Source organism: Acanthopagrus latus, chromosome 6, assembly GCF_904848185.1.
Source record: "Acanthopagrus latus isolate v.2019 chromosome 6, fAcaLat1.1, whole genome shotgun sequence".
Lineage (NCBI taxonomy): Eukaryota > Metazoa > Chordata > Actinopteri > Spariformes > Sparidae > Acanthopagrus > Acanthopagrus latus.
In genome coordinates this window covers 19768941-19789203 of record NC_051044.1, presented here as the reverse complement: position 1 = coordinate 19789203, position 20263 = coordinate 19768941, and the positions used below count along the sequence as shown (strand labels likewise).

General features: G+C 42.3%; 2 protein-coding genes across 8 annotated transcripts; one reads left to right on the top strand and one right to left on the bottom strand.

Annotated features, from left to right (window-relative positions):
- The first annotated feature begins 1477 nt into the window (after positions 1–1477).
- nab2 (NGFI-A binding protein 2 (EGR1 binding protein 2)) lies at positions 1478–11620 on the top strand. Of its 2 annotated transcripts, none has more exons than XM_037101369.1 (7): positions 1478–2839; positions 3131–4090; positions 4204–4337; positions 5227–5278; positions 5438–5552; positions 5662–5847; positions 9906–11620. In XM_037101369.1, exons 2-7 carry the CDS (start codon positions 3179–3181, stop codon positions 10001–10003), a joined length of 1497 nt encoding a protein of 498 aa, XP_036957264.1. In that variant the 5' UTR covers positions 1478–2839; positions 3131–3178; the 3' UTR covers positions 10004–11620. The 2 variants fall into 2 exon arrangements, with proteins under 2 accessions (XP_036957264.1, XP_036957263.1); XM_037101368.1 differs by having other exon boundaries at positions 1479–2839; positions 3168–4090.
- Positions 11621–14914: 3294 nt separating this feature from the next.
- On the bottom strand, positions 14915–19899 carry zgc:113184 (uncharacterized protein LOC553745 homolog). Of its 6 annotated transcripts, none has more exons than XM_037101397.1 (5): positions 19765–19899; positions 17920–18035; positions 16357–16491; positions 15886–16259; positions 14915–15792 (listed from the first exon to the last, which is right to left on the bottom strand). In XM_037101397.1, exons 3-5 carry the CDS (start codon positions 16466–16468, stop codon positions 15616–15618), a joined length of 663 nt encoding a protein of 220 aa, XP_036957292.1. In that variant the 5' UTR covers positions 16469–16491; positions 17920–18035; positions 19765–19899; the 3' UTR covers positions 14915–15615. The 6 variants fall into 6 exon arrangements, with proteins under 6 accessions (XP_036957292.1, XP_036957295.1, XP_036957296.1 ...); XM_037101400.1 differs by having other exon boundaries at positions 17926–18035; XM_037101401.1 differs by lacking the exon at positions 19765–19899 and adding an exon at positions 19622–19713 and having other exon boundaries at positions 17926–18035.
- Positions 19900–20263: the final 364 nt, after the last annotated feature.

The window sequence follows — 20263 nt, the reverse complement described above, 5'->3', positions numbered from 1 at the left end:
AATAGATCTTAGTATTGTTTAATAGATTTTCTTAGTAAATCTAGTATATATTCTCTTGTTCCACACTATCAAACCCGTTAAAAAGATAAACATCATATTACCTCATATATGAAAGAAACACATCATTTCGTTTTTGATTTTGTTGCTTTTTTTAATTTTTGTAACTTTGGTTTTATGTATTGAAACACAACTTTTGTTTGTTCACAAGACATCTGCTCACATTTTTTTTACATTCAATACAATAGCAACTGGTCAAAGAAGGCCTTTGCTTGTGTGAGGGCCATTAAAAATGGTTGTGGAATCATTTGTTCCGTCGTCTTTTTTCATGAGTGAAAGTCATCTGTGCTTTCTTCATGTCGTGCCTCACCCACTATGATGTCTTGTTCACCTGCATCAGCAAATCTTATCCAGCTCTGAAGCTTTCATGAAAAACAAATTTATAGATCAGTTATTTACACCATTTCTAACTTCTCTCTTCTGCTCCCCTGTCAGATATAGGATTGATTGATTGATTGATTGATTGATTGATTGATTGATTGATTGACTGATTGACTGATTGATTGATTGATACACTTTGATACACTAAACTTGTGGGTTTATTGTTTGGATGTGTCAATACTTTTGGCCATGGGGTTTATCACAACCTAAAACTGGTTTCTCCATATCATGTATGTTACTTCCTACTCACCCCGATCCTCTCTCTAATTTGTTGAAAGGAAGATGATCTTGCAGGAGCACAGAGACACAGAGACAACACACATCATGTTCTCAGTAAGCTGCAAACGCCCCCTAATGCGTTAAAGGGTAACTCCACGAATTTTCCGCATTCAAGTGTGTTCACAGGTCTTGAGGAGTACTGCTGCATATGTGAATAAAACAGTATAAAGCCTTTTTTTTTTCTCCAGACAATAAGCCATCTGTCACCATCCTGCTGAAAAATGGACATCTTACCAGACATTGTTCAGAGAATACTTTGGGTTTTATTTAAGAGTAACTCCACCGATCTTACACATTCAAGTGTGTTTACAACCTTGTGGGGACTTCTGCACATGTGAAAGAAACTAGTATGAAGGGTTTTTTTAATCTTTTAAATTTCCCTCCAGTGACGTCACTCACGGGCAAAGTTGTACTGTAGGTAATGTTGGCGGCACGTTTTGAAAAGGAAGAAGAATGAGTGGAATGAAAAGGTGATATCTCTGGTGGTGATGTATCAATCAGATGTCCATGATGAGTCCAGCAGTGTCATACGAGTGCGATGCTAGCCCAGTGAACTTTTTTCAAAACCTGTTGCCTACATTACCCATGATGCAATTCAGCCATTGAGCGACATGACCGGAGGCAATTTATCAGATAACACACAGCTTACTCTAGCCACTAAAAGCTTTATACTATTTTTTTTTTTCACAAGTGCAGTAGTACTCCTCAAGACCTGCAAACACACTTTAATGTGTAAAATTGCTGGAGTTACCCTTTAATAAAATCCTATGAACAATGTTTGGTAAATGTTTAAGGTTTGCTTTTTTCAGCAGGATGGTGACAGATGGCTTACTGTTGTGTTCTGTTGTTGCTGCTGTTTTTAACTGGAAACCAGCAAGGTTAAAGCTGCATGCGAAGAACTGGTGCACAGCAAACACCATACAGTGCAGTCACTGTGTGTGTGTGTGTGTGTGTGTGTGTGTGGTGGCACCTCAGGCATTTAGTATGGTGGTAATTACAAAACAGAAGTGTAATGAGCCCTGGTTTGCCCACTCAAGACAATATCACGTAGGAAAAAAAAACTGTATTGTGTAATGTGATTTTGATATCAGGCGCTCCTAACAATACAACAGAAACAACATTTGCAGTAGAGACGGTCATACACGCTGGTGACGGCAGATCCTGGATTGTGCACTGACAGACGGATGGTGCACTGATAGTTTGGGTGATTTCAGAGGCTGATTTGTGTGAATTGTCCCTTTAAATTTGCGACCAGCACTCGGAAAAGTACAGGGGGGACAATTGGGTTTCACCCCAGGGTCGAAAATGTACGACCACCCACCTTCTATAGAAATAAGGTGGGCGGGGGGAAACAGCTCGTGGTCCACATCTGTCACGTCTGTACACTGTCCTCTGTGCGCCTGTAGTGTCGGTGTGCTGACGGCTCGTATAGGGGGGTCCGTGACACGGCAACCAAACTGTGGGAACCCCCTAAAGCCTCTGCACAAAAGACCAATCTTGAAGACGCAGAGGGTTAATTTCAAGCCCCCACCACCACCACCCACATCTCCAATTTGAAAGCCGCCTCTCTACCGGGAGAGGAAGGCTCTTTTTCGGTCAGATGGCGTGCTGCAGTCCGCCCCCGTCATTCTCCAGCCCACACAGACAGGGCAGCCAGCAACCAATACGGTGCGCCGGAGGAGGATTTCTGCCAGTGATTTCAGACGAGGTACGATACGCAAAGGGGATTTACTACGCCAATCTGAGCCGGGGAAGCTTTTTCAGCAGTAAGGCGACAGGGTAAGAAAAAACGAACAGGAGAGCAACTGCGCTGTGTGTCTGAGCGGGGTGTCTTCTGCTCAACATCTGGCTCCGGAGCGCTCGGTTTTTTTTTTCCCTGTGTGAACTGTAGAGAATAATCCAAAGCGGGCTCCACTTGTCTGAACGGAACGTGCTGTTGTCTGGCAGACGAGCCGAGATTAGTTGTTATGTCTTTGTCAGTTTCAGTCCGGGAGTAACGACCTGTGACACCGGGTGGCTGGAGAGACAATTTTCTTTTTTTTTTCTTTGTTTTGTTTTTTTGTTTCTTTGCGTAAATACGCCAGTTCCCTCAGTGCACATCCGCCTGCCTGACCTGAAGAAGGTAAGAGATGATCATGTTTCCTCAACTGTTTAGTCATATGAGGCTTTAAATGAAAAATATGTTTAAATAGACTGAAAGTAGGCACAGTTACATGGAGGAAGCTGCTCCAAAAACATGCACAAACTTCCTCTGATCATGGTTTTATTCATGCTTGACCAACATAGAAGTGTGTGTGTGTGTGTGTGTGTGTGTGTGTGTGTGTGTGTGTGTGTGTGTGTGTGTCAGGTACACCAGGTGTAGTCCAAGTCTCAGTCTAAATGAATAACTTGTAGAGGATTTCTCCACCTGCAGGTTCATGTCTTTCCTTTCTCCTGCCTAAACTTTCCAGTGCAGTGTGCCATGTCTCTGCCACGCACACTTGGGGAGCTGCAGCTCTATCGGGTTCTGCAGAGGGCCAACCTGCTGGCCTATTATGAAACCTTCATCCAGCAGGGTGGTGACGACGTTCAGCAGCTCTGCGAGGCAGCAGAGGAGGAGTTTCTGGAGATCATGGCACTAGTTGGCATGGCCACCAAGCCACTGCACGTGCGTAGGCTGCAGAAGGCCCTCCGAGACTGGGCGGCGAACCCTGCCCTCTTCAACCAGCCCGTCTCCAGCGTGCCTCTCGGGGGCATCCCTCTGTTCAAGGTGGACGGGACGGGTGCAAGTGGACCAGCAGGTGGGCCCAGGAAGTCTGTGAGCAACGGGCAGCCGGGGTCTCCTTGTGAGAGGGAGGATCGGTCGTGTCTTACTCCGATGCACAGTGGGAGTCCCAGAAGCCCTTGCTCCCAGGCCTCCCCGCAGCCTCCGGACACACACTACAGGGAAAAACTGTCACCCATGGACCCGCACTGGCTCAGCCCGGAGCCCGATGGGAACTGCACCCTGGCCTCTGCATCTGGAATAGAAGAGGAGCCGCCCAGCCCTCCTCTGCTGTCCACATGTCCCCCAGGACCCTCCACATCTCCGAGCCCCTCGGCCTCTTTCGCTCCCGCAGCCCTGTCGGCCTGGCCCGGAGGACAGCTGGATGGGGAGACGGCGAGGGCAGTGGTGGAGAGCGTGGAGAGGCTCCTCAGGACCCTGCCCAGGTCCGATCCTGCAGAGGTGAAGACTCTGCTGAGGATGAACAAGAAGATGGCAAAGACTGTGGGACACATATTCAAAATGGGGTCCCAGGACATGAACAAAGAGGAAGAGATCCGGAAGTATAGTCTGATCTACGGACGCTTCGACTCCAAGAGGAGAGAAGGGAAGCAGCTCACGCATCATGAGGTAAACGCACCAGAGACAAGATGAAGCCTTTGAATGTCTCAGAGAAAAGTATGTGTTGTCTTTATTGTCTGCGTGTCCATCCTGCCGTCACTCAGTGCCTTTTTTCTCCTCAGTTGATCATCAACGAAGCCGCAGCCCAGTTCTGCATGCGCGACAATGCCCTGTTGCTGAGACGGGTGGAACTCTTTTCTTTGGCTCGGCAGGTGGCGAGAAAATGTGCCTACACCTCCACACTCAAGCATGCAAGGTAGGAGCACCGCCCAATAGAACAGAGTGAACAGCACACCTCACACCTGCTGGGTCCCGATTGCTCCTTGAAAAATCAAGGGAATTAAGTTTCTGCTCAAGTTCGATTCCTGCATGGCGGCATGGCAGAGTGGCATCGTGTTAGAACGAGCCGCCTGTGAAATAGATGTAAATTTAAGTGCCACATGGTTTCTGTGAGTCACACTTCCACCACTTTCTTCATTTTCACAATGAACCTGGTTCAGATCACAGTGGGAATTGAACTCCAACCTCTGTAGTGTTCCTGTATAATGAGCTGAACATAGGAGCCACACAGGAATACACAAATCCCCCACTGTATGTGTGTGTGTGTGTGTGTGTGTTCACTTGCGCAAAACATTTTTATATGACCTTTCTAAGAGTAAATACCAGCAGTTTTTTTAAACAAAATGTCCCTTTATAATGATTAATTGCCAAAACAAAGCATAAACCATAACTAAATATTTATGAAAGTATCCATTGAATCAATAAAATATATTAGACTTGATAGGTGTTCATAGTGTCTTTGTTGGACTGTGTAATCATTCAAAATGTTATTTTAGTTTTGGTCAAAAACACCCTTCATCAAAAATGCATTTGCAGTAGTTAAAAATGATGTACCAGGTAATTTTTCAAGTTCAATAAAAGCTGCACTCAGTGTGGATTCTTGTCTCCTGCGCAAGAACATCTACTTAAAAGAAAAGATTGTCTCAATAGAAAATCTTAAATCAAGGTCAGTTTTTCTGAGCCTTCAACCTCCAACACTTTGCAGTCGAAAGCCCTGCAGAAACACTCTTACGTGGACACTGAGTCAAGATTTTTTTGTCAGTGAACTCTCACGTTGAACTGTGTGAACTGTTTATCTCCTGCAGAACAAATGCAGATGAGAACAGCCTGCTGCCCCACAAGAGAGCGAGACACGAGGTGAGTTCTTCAGTGCAGCGCTGCAGCCACCTGTTAACAACATGCAGCGTGGCTTTGTACAGATGAACGTGTGATTCTAATACACGGCGTCGTGTGTAATTGTAGCCAAGTTTCAGGTTGTCAGATCATCAGCAATAGACTGACAGTGGTGTGTTTTAGGTGATTGTGCCCGAGAGTGTGTCATCTTTCCTCGGAGTGGAAGGCCCAGAGGGTTTGAATCAGAGAGCAGATGATGACAGCCTATCTGCAGAAAGCCTCGACAGTGTATCACACGGTAAAGAAAGAAATGTGTTTTCTCTGCACTGGTCAGTAGATCATCGTGTTTCTATAAGACCGTGGTGTTTGACGACAGCATTTACACCCAAATCTGTCTGTCCTGTTAGACATCGGCTCACAGTGCAACCAGTCTCCGTCGCCCCGACCCCACACTGACACCTCCAACCCTGCCAGCTGGAGTCGCCATCTCATACAGCAAACGCTAATGGACGAAGGGCTGCGATTGGCTCGGATGGTGTCACATGATCGGGCTGGCAAGATCAGCCTGGGGTCAGAAGGGACTCACTCTACAGGTGACTTTTCAAATAATGACTCAACAATACTTTGTGCTTAATGACAGACACTCAATAAAAGTCCGTTTCGTAGTGTTTGCCCTACATCGTTCAGGTTCAAGGAATAGTTCGACATTTTGGGAAAAGGCTTATTTGCGCTCTGGCAGACGATGAGATGCATAGATGTATCGCAGAACGCTTCAAAGTCTCTAAGCTTTTGTGGCCCACTGATTGGCACAGTGTTTCTCCTGCTGGCCCCGCCCATGGCTTCCTGCTCCGCCAGTAGACTTTTACAATTGTTAAATTGCTTTTCTTGTCTCTAGGAATTACTAATATAAAACGTCAATGGATCAAAAATCATATTTGACTTTGTCAGCAGTTCAGAGTGTAATGTCAATAGTTACATAGATGTTATACAAGAGTCTTATGCTGCAATACTACAAGTGGCCACTAGGCAAAACTGGAACTAGATAGCTAGATGTATATTTTAGTTAGCTTATTGTAGCACGTAGCCTGGAAAAAGGGGGAAACAGCTAACAGCAAAAGTGAAAATGCAGTCAAAGTGCCCTCTTGAATACCTCTATGTTTGATAAAACATGAAAAGTGTCCTCTAGGGTGCCCTTCCAGTGCCCTTTATGCTTTTGGTGCCCTTTTTTTTTTTACCCCTGCCCCTAAATAATCCCTGCCCCAGAGTCCACCTCTGGTTTCTGAAGTAGCCTACCCTTTCCTGTTTTCCAAGCGCATCAGACAGCATTGTAATTTATGCTGTGTTACATAGAACCTGTTATCTTCTTTTTCTTTGTCTTTGTTTGTTTAATGTGTAAAAAAAAAATCACAATTTTGCCATTTTGCGAGGGGTTATGTGCTGAACTACTTCTTGGCTGGGAGCAGTTTTACACTTTGGTTTTTGGAGAGACTTGGACAAACAAGATATCGAGTGTTAATAAGTGAGCTTTAGAGATGCGGGTAGGTGGATTTTGTAACCATCAGTCGGAGTCAGGCTAGCATTTCCCCCCGTTTCCAGTCTTAATGCTAAGCTAACTAGCTGCTGGCATTAGCTTCGTGTTTCATGTACACACATGAGAATGGTACGCGTCTTCTCATCCTGCTCTCGGTGAGAAAGCCAGAAAGCTTATTTCCCCTAACATATCAAACTATTTCTTGAACTTGGAATTCGAGGTTGAATTAAAAACAAAGCATGTTGATGTTGGGGTGAACTGAATAATGTCAGACAGAGACTCACTAACCTCCCGAACAATGAATATTGTATTGCTCCAGTGCTTGAACTCTACTGAGTCACGCTAGGTGACGCCTCCCACCATGCACAGCTGAACTTCACCAGACTGTAAATTAGAGAGGATAGAAGTTAGAGGGGGAAACAGAAGGAGGTGTAGAGCGAAATATAGAGAGGAAAAGAGTGAGAGAAGGAGGGTAGAGAAGATGGAGGGAGGAGGGGGGGTGTTACACTGTTATAGCACTTCCTTAATACCCCGTTACTGTAGCATTTTTCTGATGCATCACAGCTTCTCGCAAGAAAGAGAGAGAGAGAGAAAAAAAAAAGAAACGCAATGATCTGGGCAAGTTGGACGTTCTGGGCTGTGATGGCCAGCCGAAGAGATGAAGCGCGGAGAAGGAAGCCAGCAAAGACATGAGGGGGCGGGGAGGGAGGGAGGGAGGGAGAGGGGGGGGATAGGAAGTACTCCGTGGGTGGCAGAATCGGACCCCCCCTCTCAGCAGCGACTGACGTCAGAGTGTGTTAGGTGCGTGGGCTGAAGGGCGGGATGGATGGGGCGTGGGGGCGAAGGAGTGGGAGGTAATTGGAGGGGCGTTGCATTGACTCACCAAGCGACAGTGTACAAAAATAAAACCTGTGGGCAGGGAAATGGCACAGTCTTTTTTATACATCTTCTCCCTCTACCAAAAGGACTGCGGAAACAACAAAAAAAATGACATATGTTTCATCTCTGACGTCGATCTCCCTCACTTTGTTTCTTTTCCTCTCTCTCTCTCACTCACTCTCTCGTTTACTCATCCAAGTTTCCTTCGCTTCATTAATCACAACTTTCTCTCACTTCCTTTCAACGTCTCTGACGTCTGCCACAACTGATCTTCCGCTGATGGTTCATATCGTCAGGATACCTTTTGTCATACATCATTCTGTACACACAATCTGATTAATCTAACCAGCTGTTTTTTTTCCCCCTTGTGCTGCTGAATGTGAGCTATTAAATTTTTGTGTTATGACAAATTGCCTTCTTCTTAAGTTATTCCCACCTGGTGGCTGAACATCGAGGGTCTTTTGAATTAGCAAATAAATAACTGAGTAGTCAATAAATGAATATTCTTTCACTCCAAACACTCAAAACCCAACATCAGAGGTAACTGTGTCAGCACAAATACGCAAAATTATTGTAATTTATTTAATAAATTCATGACTTGTAATCTCATATGTAGCACATTTTGTTCACTTGAGTTGTTGACTTCATCACAACCATATCACCAGCCCAAAGCTAATTACACTTGCAGACGTTTCGTTACTCAACAGCTTGAGTTGGTCATATGAACCATGATGACTTCACTCCACGTGGGAGAGTTTCTTGCTGAAATTCCCCAAACTATTATTCAGAGGTTTTCAAGCACTGGTTCTATCTTGATCACAATGCTTTATATTTGTCTTTTGTCTGTGTTATGATCATTTGCTGTCCAGCCGTTGATTTTTAAAAGGTACATATCTTAAAATAACAGTTTCAGAATCCTGTTGATGGTTCAATGTCTTGTAACAGGGTGAACGGTGTCTCTGTCTCAGCTATCACTTGTTTCTGCACTATGTGGCTTCTGCGAGAGGGGGGGATCACAGCGTTACAGACATGTTTACTGCAACACACAGGGTTTCAACACATAATTATGTTATGACATAATGAGTTTTGTTTGTAGTCAGCACCCACATTACGTCTGAAACATCGTTACAGACCTGGGATTTGTATTTGCGAGTGTGGTGTCACACTCAGAAACTGTGGGGGGCGCCAACTCGCTCAAAATGCCAATTTATATATAATGCTACTTTTAACATTAGGAGCGCTTGACTTCCAATAAGATTTGCAAAAACACATTAAGCTAGAAATGTAATATTCCAGTCAATTGACCCAGTTCACAGTAGATTTTAGGGTGTTACAGGCACCACCTACATGTGAAAAGATCCACTCGGTGCTCTTTATATGTATTTTACTGTACTGTAGTTTATATGTTTACAAAACACTCCTCAGTCAACAACCTGGGTTTATTACATGTTCTTACCTTGAGATCAAGTGAGCACGGCACCTGATCCCAAGATTTCTACATCAAGACCTTTAAAACCACCATACTAATACCAACATTGGTAAACTAAAGGTGGTTTAAGCAGTTTAAGACTCTTTTAGCTGACTTGGAATAGTGTGAAAGGATGTGTTTTCACTGACTGTTTGTTGTTTGGTTTGTTTGTATTGCACATGCATTATACAATATATATTATATGTGTTGGTTAAATGGACTTTTTGTTCATTGTCTTATAAACACAGGGTGCAGATAACAAAAGAGAGGAACAGCTCTCGTTGGGCCACCCTGTATAGATAAAGGTTGAATGAATATATGTTTCATCGGTTCTATGACTGGCATTGGTTCCTTAAAGCAACATTATGTAGAAATTGACATTTTGGACAATTTGGCGCCTCCCACAGTTTCTGAGGGCGACACCACAGTCGTAAAAACAAATCCCCGGTCTGTAACGATGTTTCAGACATAATGTGGGTGCTGACTGCAGACAAAACTCATTATGTCATAACATAATTATGCATTGAAACCCTGTGTGTTGCAGTAAACATGTATGTACGGCTGTGATCCGACCATCTCACTGAAGTTACATAGTGCAGAAACAAGTGATAGCTGAGACAGAGACACCGTTCACCCTGTTACCAGACACTGAACCATCAACATGATTCTGAAGCTGTTACTTTAAGGGGAAAATGTTACATAATGTTGCTTTAATTGACTTCTCAGTTCATTTCTTCATCATATCTCATCTCAAGTTTTACCTTTCTCCTCAGACATTGACATTAAAGTAGAGAGGCGGAGTTCGATAACAGCGTGCAGGAGCAGTAGCCCCTGCATCACCAAAGATGACTCTAACCACCGCGGGAAATGAGGAGGCCCCGACGTTCATCAGGGAACTTGCTCTTAGGCCTGCCACTGAACTCAGCCACACAGGCTGTTGCTGAGCAGGTTTTGTTTTGTTTTGTTTTTTTTCATCACTGACGTCTGACGAGGAGAAGACTCATACCTGCTTCAAATTCAATTCAGTAAATGTCAGAATTTACCAGCGACTGAGATCATAAACCTGCAGTGACTTCTAAATACCGAAGTTGAAAATGTTTTGACTTTATATTCAGTAAATATGTAGAGGAGACACTTTTTTTGTTTTATTTTTTAAATACATGGACCACATGTACTGATGATGGGAAAAGAGTGTCTGATTTTATCAAGAAAAACCTGATAATTTGTCAGTCAATTTGTTGTGAGGAGGGTGTTTAAAGTGTTTCAGATGAATTGGGCTCAACACAGCAGGGGGCACTGCAACTTTGGAAATGGACTCTGAACTCGCGCTGTGACATGCTGTAGTAGTGCAAAGGAAATGTGGTTTCACAGGGAGACTTTTATCTACATTTACAGAAAGTTACAGTATGAGAACAGTCTGTTAACGTTCTAAGCAGCTCCTCACCCCTCAGGAAACAAATGGATGTTCTCGGTTCTGAAGTCAGTGTGTTAGATATTGTTTAAGACTCAACAGATGAGGATAAATTAGCGTTTGTGACATATGTTGATCTTGATCACACTCAGACACCGCCGTCAGGTTCAGAGGCCTTTTATCCTTTGCTGCACCATGAGATCAGGCATGCTGAGGTTCAAGAGGTATAACGACCTGGTTCTTCATCGTCCACTCCCTCACATCTTTCTGTAATGATGTTTTTTTGCACAAGCGGCTGATTTGGTGTTTGCAAGAGATAATAGTTCAGGCTTTTCATTATCTTTTACTCTGTGGAAATGTGCTTACAACACCTTTTCTTAAGTCAGCAGCATGAAAAGAGAACGCAGATGATGGCTTAATCGATCTCTGGCCGATTTTCCAGCTGGCTCTCTTGACACTGACGCCAGGTTTCAGGGTCTTGCTCGAGGGCCCTGTCCTACAGCAGCGATTGTACAGATTTTGAGGATTCTCCATTAAAAACTACACAGAGAGATTTTGAGAATTAAAAAAAAAAGACATTTACCACAGGAAATGTGGTGATTAGTGTAGTTTTTTGTGGGTAACTTACAATATGGAAGTGTGTTTTTAGGATGATTTCTGTAGTGTTAGATATTAACTAGGTGAACCTTATGTGAGTTTCCCTTTTTTTTATAACTTATGTCATTTGAGACTCATAGTGAATTAGGATGACTAATCTTTAGAAAAAGAAGAAAACTCATGCAGAGGTTTGCAGAATGAAATCTCATGGTGCTTGACTCTTGATACAGCAGCTCTTACAAGCTACGTCAGCCTATTTGTCCCAGTTGAAATTGTTCAATGTGTTAAGACTTCATGTTATGACGAGGCTCGTGATAATGATTTTTGTAATCACAGAGTATGTCAGTGAGGTAGCTTGCTGTGCATCAGTTACACCTGCCTGTCTCTTGAGCATTAGTAACTTCCTCAGTTTATTATGTTGCAGAACAGATTATTTATTTTGTTACATCTCAATAAATGTTATTTTATTGCTTAAAGCCACAGAGTGTTGCATTGTTTCACCACAAGGAATCTTTTTTTTTTTTTTTTTTTTTTCCTTTTTCTTGGCTCTTCCGATGTGTCAAAGAGGCTGCAGGAGTTGCGTCACACAGCCAGCAACACCTCTGCTGCCGTCTTGTTTGTTGCGCTGACGCTCTGCACCGAAGCCTCCGTGCCGGCATGACTCACCTGTGCCAGCGATGTCATCAGCACTCATCCACTCACGGCCCTCCCTCACTTGATTTACAGACATCAGAGAAGATCAAGACACGCGACATAAACCTCAGACACCTTCACTGAATTTATTTATTTATTTATTTATTTATTTATTACTCTGTAGGGTGGCGTACAATTGATTTAATATTAATTGTTAAAATCAAGTGTTGCAGTTATGAGGGATGGCAGTGTCTGCAGGTCAGACTGAAATACCTCAACTTTTAGTACAAGACATTCGCGGCCCCCAGAGGATGAGTCCTGTTGACTTTGGTGACTTTTCGTCTAGTGCAACCATGAAGGTGACGTTTTTGATTTTTCTTATACTCCATAGGATGGTTTGGCATGAAATGAGTTACACACGTTTGTGGTTTTGAGAGGATAATTTAAAAAAAATTAAAAAAAAAAAAAAAAAAAAAAAACACTTTTAATTTAAATTTTGTGCCACCTCATCTTAGAAATTCAGTTTGTTCAATTCAGTTTGCTAATGACATTCCCACCAGTCTCAGCAGTAATTTATGTTACTGCTAATTAGTGAAATGTTAAAATGCTAAGGAGCTAAACTAAGATTGTGAACATTATGAGTTATAAATATCAACATGCTGAGATAATCATCATTGTTAGTATTTAGCTTGAGGTAGCATACTGTAGACTCTCAGTCATGTTCCTGAGTTACACTCCCTCCACCACAGGACCAGTGATGAGAGACATGGTCAGATGTTACAGGGGATCTTTATATAAAAAAGTTGCATTACCTTCTCTTAAAGGTCCAATGTGTAGGATTAAGCTGCAAGTATCAGTGAGGTTACAGATTGCAACTGATTGAACACCCACCCTCCTCTGTGGTGGTCCTATCTAATGTCACGATTTGGTTTGTCCCTTCTCGGCTTCTGTAGAAACATGGTGGACTCAGTGGAAGAGGGCCCGCTCCCCTCTGTAGATATAAAACTGCAACTGCTCACTGCAAGGTCATGAAAACATAATATTTCTTAATTTCAGGTGATTATGTGCTAATGAAAACAGAACTTTAAATATGATGTTCTATTTCTGCCTGTAAGACCCTCCTAGGTCAGACACACTGTCACACAGTCGAACACTAAATACACCAAATCCATTACTTTTATTTAAATTAACTTTTTATGACTTTCACTGGTGTCAGAACTACGATCTTTAACGTTGTGTAAAACAGTCAGTGCGATCCCAGATTTTATTTGACACTGTCAGAAATATTGTTAGTCCTGCATTTATTTTGTTGAAGAGTTTAATGACATCCAATTTAACACAACACCTCTGATCCACCAAGACACTGACCCTACAGACCTCTGAAGGTGTCCTCTGGTGTCTCGCACAAAGAAGTTAGCCGTGGATACCTGAAGTCAAGTTTCAAGGTGGGGAAACCCAAGGATCGGACCATTTCCAGCACTTATCACAGATGCTTAATCAGATCAAGGTATGAGGAATTTGGAGGCCTTGTCAGCACCCTGAGCTCTTTGTCATCTTCCTCAACCTATTCCTGAAACACAAAGGTAGGTGGTAGATGTCAGGGAAATACTCACATGAATGCCCATGAAGGACCAAGGGTTTCCCTTTCCCATGGTGCACCCTGGTGCCACCTCTTCCCCTGGTAAAACACACACACACACACACACACCCAGTCATTCATATGACGTAAAAGAAACCGTGATTGATGAGACCAGGTCACATTCTTCCTTTGCACCACGGTCTTGCTCTGATGCTCAAAGATGGAGAGAGCATAGCAACCACACAGCCCGATACACTTAAAGCTGCACTGTGTGTTCTGACAGCTTTCTGTCTTAGCCACCATGTGCGTTATCAGAAACTAGCGCTCGGTTGCTCTTCTGTAAGATCAGAACAGAAGTCTACTCTTCGCTCCTCATGCCTACCTCTGACCGCTGGTTCACCAGTTGTGCCTCCTTGGACCACGTTTCATTGTCTAGACATCACAACTGTCCTGCCTCCAACACCCTCAAGCTCTGACTGCTCTCACGTTGCCCAATATATCTTGACAGGTGCTCTGTGTAATGAAATGATCAGTGTTATGCACCTGTCAGAGGGCATGATGTTGTGGCTGATCAGTGTATAAATAAAGTTACTTGATAACTGACTCACTTGATTATACATGAGCAACAATATCCAAGTTGTTTTTCTTTTTGTGTTTATGAGTGCAACAGATGAAGGGCGCCACCTTCATCAATCAGCTGTCGGCACCACTAATTAGGGAGTTCAATCTTTGAGTCTATTCTTAGCCTGCGCTGTTTCCTCAGTAACACAGAGCTGAGCTGCAGACAGCTGGTCAGTCTAATAACGCTCCACTGCGAACATTTCAAAAAGCAGCGAGATGACCGCTGATGTAGTTAGGAAGTCCAATTATCTGTATTCAAATGTCTGAAATATTCTTTTGGATCATCCAGATGAGGCAGATGTCGTTTTGAATGATGTTTACTGGGATGTACAATAATGGTTCAGTGATAAAAGTTAATCAGATTAAATGAATTAATTTGTGTTGCTTATCCAAGCTTGAAAAATATGATTGAACTGGTGGGATAATTAAAGCAGTCTTGACAAGAAACTGTGTTCACACTGAAGTGCAGAGATCAGCCAAGACGTGACGATCAGACAGTCTTCATTGCACAGAAACAGCTTTTTCTGTCTCTAATTAAGAGACTGCTTGTGAAATACTTGCATCTAAAACCAAAGCAAACAAAGTTACAGTTACATAACATTATATATATTATATATATACATTGGCCGGCACTGATGAACACATTTCATAACAAGTTAATCATGTAATCTTGTAACAAACGTGTCCGCCACATTTACAACAGATATCAGGTAGAAACCTAGCTATTATATTTCTAACAATTGCCTTTTATCATTTCAAACAAGGATAACATTGTGTCTCCCTGTCTACAACTGACAGTATTGGCCAATTTATCAACAGCACACAGAAGGTCTAACAAATTTAAAAAAAAAAAAAAAAAAAAAAAAAAACATAATTTACTGTCCCATATAAACACTACCGATATTTTTTGTCCTCCTGGCCCAAGAAAAAGTAAAATTGACACAAGTTAATATTTTTATTTCAACAATGAACATCCTATTACAATTCCAACTGAATGCAAGCCATAAAGATCTACATGTTTTTGCTGTCCACAGTAGAAAAAGTGTTTTCACAGGTATTATTATGAGCTACATTAAGGCATCTGGGGAGGATCACAATCAGTGTACATTAAGTAGGGATGCTTCCACGTGAAAGACAGATGAATTACAAGAGGAAACGTAGTTCTTGCAGGTCGAAACTACAAACTGCGCAGTGATTATATATGGTTAATAATCAATACTCTGTGTGAGCCACATAGCTTAAACAGCGAGCAAACTACTGGTATCTGGCCACACAGAGACAGTTTTGGTGTGTTTTGGTATCATTTTGCTCAGGTCTAGATTGGCTTAGATTTACACTAGTTTCAACAGAAGAAAAAGTAAGAAACAGTTTTGTGTAATATGGGAAAATGAGTCTTTACAATACAATATCTCAGTATTTTGCATACATGTGATGCATAGTAAGTCTATTTAAACCCTTCAGTTCACATTTCAGAGACAGAAAATCATGCCAGCATCTGCACAGTTCACCCAAACAGGCAAACAGCTAACCACATAAAGAACAGGTCTACTCAGCACTGTTTCCAAAGGTAGAACTGCTCCATCACAGCACATCATATGAACATATATCTCATATATCGGGAGAAAAAGACATATCTAGGTATTTAGGTGATGTGGGTGTAAAGGTGTCGTAGGAACTCTCCTCTGGTGGTTGTGTCTCCGGGGAAAGCTGCCTGGCAGAACTCACAAACGTTAGACTGCAGCGCCACGTCTGACATCAGCATCCCGTCAGACAGAGTCCGCAAGTCGGCGGGCAGGGAGGGTCTGTCTGTCGCAAGCATCTGACACAAACAAAGAGGGGGAGACATGGAGGTTTTGAGGAGCAACAAGGACAGATCAGAGAGCCACTGCCCTTGTCTAGTAAAGACACCTACCCTAACTGTGCGCATCGCCACGTCTCCACACAGATGATCTGCTTGCAAGGCATTTCCTGAGGCATTCGAAGAAGCTCCTTGCCACATCCAGGAGTCCACGGTCAGCAAAGGTGCAACACTTTGCCCCGACTCCTGCTTTACCTTAGTCCGATGAGGCCCTTCCATACAGAGCTTGGACATATCTTCAGCGAGGAGATCAGAGAAAGTGCCCACATTTCTAGAGAGGCGATCGACGACGCAACACTGCGCTGCAGCGCTGTGTGCTGTGGCTGTTAGTGGCTGAGGATTTTCAAGGAGACATTCAGGGATTTCTTGGGTGCACTGCACAGGGATGGACATCATATCACCCCCCTCCCCATTAGGAAGGGCTGCAGCTGCAGGCAGACAGTTTAAAAAAAAAAAATTGTTAAGTGAATCCTGACTGACACGTGTTTCTAAGGACTTTGGAGTTACGATAGATTTCATACGGACCTTGCTGTTCCTGCAGAGCCGTCGCGAGTTGATGTAACAGAGCTGCTTGTTTGAGGCAGAGTGACCTCAGGCGAAGGAACTCCTTGTACAGCTCACTGTACGCTTCCTCCATCTCACCAGCTCACAGATCCACAGCTAGTAAATACAGGTCAATACACAGAGCTGTACAGTAAACTTATATAACATACGCTTACATATACACGAATCACTCGTTATATAGACTACAGGTGGGTAACATATTGTGTACAGACATGCTTGAGGCTTTGTGAGTCTGTACTTTGGTACAACAGTGATTTTAGCAAAATGCCAATGTTGAGGAAACGTTCTCCGTCACAAAGCACAGCTGAGGCTGATGTCAGTGTCTTTAGTTTGTGCAGGTATTTGCCTGTAAAACCAAACTTTTGGACGAATTGGTATTTCTACCTGATGATGGCGCTAGATGAAAAGTTAATAAAGTCGTAAGAGCAACCATCCAGGGACCTGACATTTTCACAGCAATCCATCCAATCATATGTTGTTGTCAAGATATTTCCGTCCAGCTCATGGTGGTGCCAGAGGAAAGGTTCAGGGGTCACTCACGACCACTAGTAACACCAGTAACAAATGAATAAAACAAATCTGTCCCATAGTTGAAGAGATCTTCAAAGGTGCAGTCAGCAATTCTGGAGAAAGGCAGTTGATTGTTAAGTCTCATTCCCAGGGTGTTTAATGTTGATGCTTTGGGTTGGTGGCTCAGTTCAGGACACTATTGTTTATTAAGTCTCATTTGAATGTGAATCAACTATCTTTCTCCAGAACCACCCGACCTTTATGTCTGGATCCAAATGGTGAACCAATCGACTGAAAAAGTCAATACTGCCGGGTCGGCTATTGCTGTTGTGGTGTTTTGATAGTGATGTCCATTACACTGTTTGATTTGGATGAGATCTGATGATACTGATGATGTTCATCATTTTCCTGCTACTAATAATGTTTTAGTTTGTATAATGTTTATAATGTGTATAATGTTTCTCCACTAACATCATTTCCTTTTCTGCCTGCTGTGCATTATTATCATATTATACATTTTACCATGTATAACCAAATCCAAATTATACAGTGTGCAACAGGATTTTAATAAAATACTAAAGAATGAGTCCTCCACAAAATTACCAGAAACTGCAAAGAAGGCTTTAGTTCATTGAGCTTCATATTCGATTTATTAAGTTAACTGTTCATACTGCTGCTCGTGGGGATCTTGGAGACTAAAATGTTTCAAGTGCCAAAACATTCAAATTTCTTTGCTTATCATACAAAATATTTATATTAACGTCATCTCTCTTAGGAAATTACCAGTTTGTGCAGTTTGATCGTGGACTATATCCACTGTATTTTCATAAGTTACATTTCCTGGACGAGCAGGTCCTGAGAGGAGGTCTCCCAGTGACCGTGGTCTTACACATATACAACCACGACATACCTTACTTTTAATTCAGCCTGTTTCAACCATGATGCATTCGCTCTCTATGGATATACAAGGTGATTTCATACTGTCAGCGTATATATCAGTTATGATCTGCTTACCACCACCTTATCAGTTCATGTGTCGCTTCTCCAAAAGATCAGGACTCGTTTCTTACTGCTGGGCTCAGGGTTCCTGTCGATCCTCGCCGACATCGAACAAGCTTCCTGTTATTGTCCTGCAATCAGACACTGTGTCACTATGTAAATCCAGACTCAAATCCCAATGAATTTGTGACAGTGAATCCATTCTTCAGATGACGCCTTACCAACCACAGTGACTGTAGGTCGAGTCTCTTTCTTCCAAAGTGAGCTAATGGAAATTATACTGACTTACGTATCAACACCTACTGCGCTGGAAAATGCTGAACATAAGGAAGTAGCTCTTAAAAACAGGGAAGTGAAACTCCTGTCTTATAAAAAGGAACCTCACCCTCACTCAGTTGACCTGTTACATGAGTGTCTGCAGAGGCTTGATTAGCAATGATTACACAGAGGAAAGAGTCAGGCTTTATTTTTAATGTTAATAGAGCACTGTTTCTCTCGATTTCGTATGATTTCAGAATAATTTGACCATCAGCGATTGCCCCACTCAGTCTCTCCATCTGTGTTTTTTAAATGGTTTCAGCTGCTCATATTATTTTCTTGTGCTGTGACAGAGAGGGAAGTAAGAAGAAGGCAGCACAGCAGAGCGTTGTAAAAAGTTGTTAGTCAATAGAAGGACAAAGACATCTCCTGCTTGCTATCCATAGACATAAATATTCCCAAAGAAACTCAATGGGGACGACATGGGTCTCCATAAAATCCCTGTGTTAGGCTCTGGATCGGTGAGGCTGCATCCTCGCACAAAACTGATTTTTATAAACCATAAAAATTACAGCCGCAGCAATTAATCGATTATTTGCCAACTATTTTAACAATCACCTAAGCTGTTTGATTAATTGATTAAGAAAAAAGGTCCAAAAATTATTTGATTCCAGTTTCTTCAACGTGGATATTTTTGTTTGTGCTCTTTTGTGGACAAAACAAGACATTTTGCAAACATCAGTCTTTGGGAAACAAAATAAACATTTTCACAATTTTCTGACATATTTAGAATTAAAATAACTAATCGGCGGAATCAAAATGAACATAATGATCAGTCGCAGCACTGACATAAATTGTGTATCTGGTGCATAATACCTCCCCACCACCTGGATTCATTTTTTATTTAAGCAAAATAAGCAATAATGCCCAAATAAGAGTCAGTACCTTCTACAGTCCTGCCAGTAAAATATCTCTTAGGATCCCAATTCAAAACTAGAAGTACACACGATAGGAGAATTCCCACAGTAAATGTTACAGAATCACATATTATAGTGCTGGATTGATTATTATTAATGCATCAGTGTGTAGACAGCATGGTCGCGTGAAGGAAATCTAATGATATTTTAGGGCAGTAAATCATTACCAAAATGGCATATTAGTATAAGTGTACAATAGGTCTCTGTTTCTATAAATGTAATCTTAATCTGTGAAGTTTGTAATTTAAATATAGTGGACAAAAAGTTTAAAATGGCATACAATGGAAATGCCCAATACTCAATTAAACCACAAAGTGTAGTACTTGAGTAAACATGCTGTTATGCTGTCCATGTATGGTCACATTATCATGTGTCAGTCAGTTTCAATCCCTCTGACTCTCTAGCCTCTGTGCAAACTCACATTTATCATAATTGTGTAATTTTCTCAGTAAAGTGGAAATGAAGAGTCACTCTTCACTTACCCAACCTGGTTACCCTGTTTCACTGAAAAACGCGGAACTCCATCCGAGATGCATTTCACTTTGTGCCTCTTTTCCAAGACTCACATCATGTCAGAACAGTATTTCCCCCCCGTGAATCACAAGAATAAAAAAAATGTACTCACACTAAATGTGTCGTTTCATTCCCAGCAGGAAGTGCACACGCAGTGACTGATGATGATGCTGATAGTCATAATCCCTCTCCCGGCCGGACTGGAAAAAAGGATCCGCATTTTACTATGATGACGTCACGAACCCAGCCTTAAACCGGAGTTCACCTGCGTCAAACTGAGATACACCTGCCAAAATAACACTTCCTGCTCAGCGAGAGGCCTTCAGAATAAAAGGCGAACGTGCTCGTGACAGAGCCTTATGAACTTTTAAGGGAGACCTTTGGACTGAATGTTGGTGTCAATAAAAATGCTGAATACTCCATTTTTTAAAAATCAGCAACTGGATTGTCCGCAAAATTGCTCCCAATTTGCCCTCAGGGTCCGAAAAGGTCATATTTCTATATCTTGTTTGCATAATGATTCTCATACTGTACAATGCTATGGATCTATATCTTGTGTACACAGGCTAATGACTTGTGTGCATGTACAAAATATGATCTCATGGGACTGG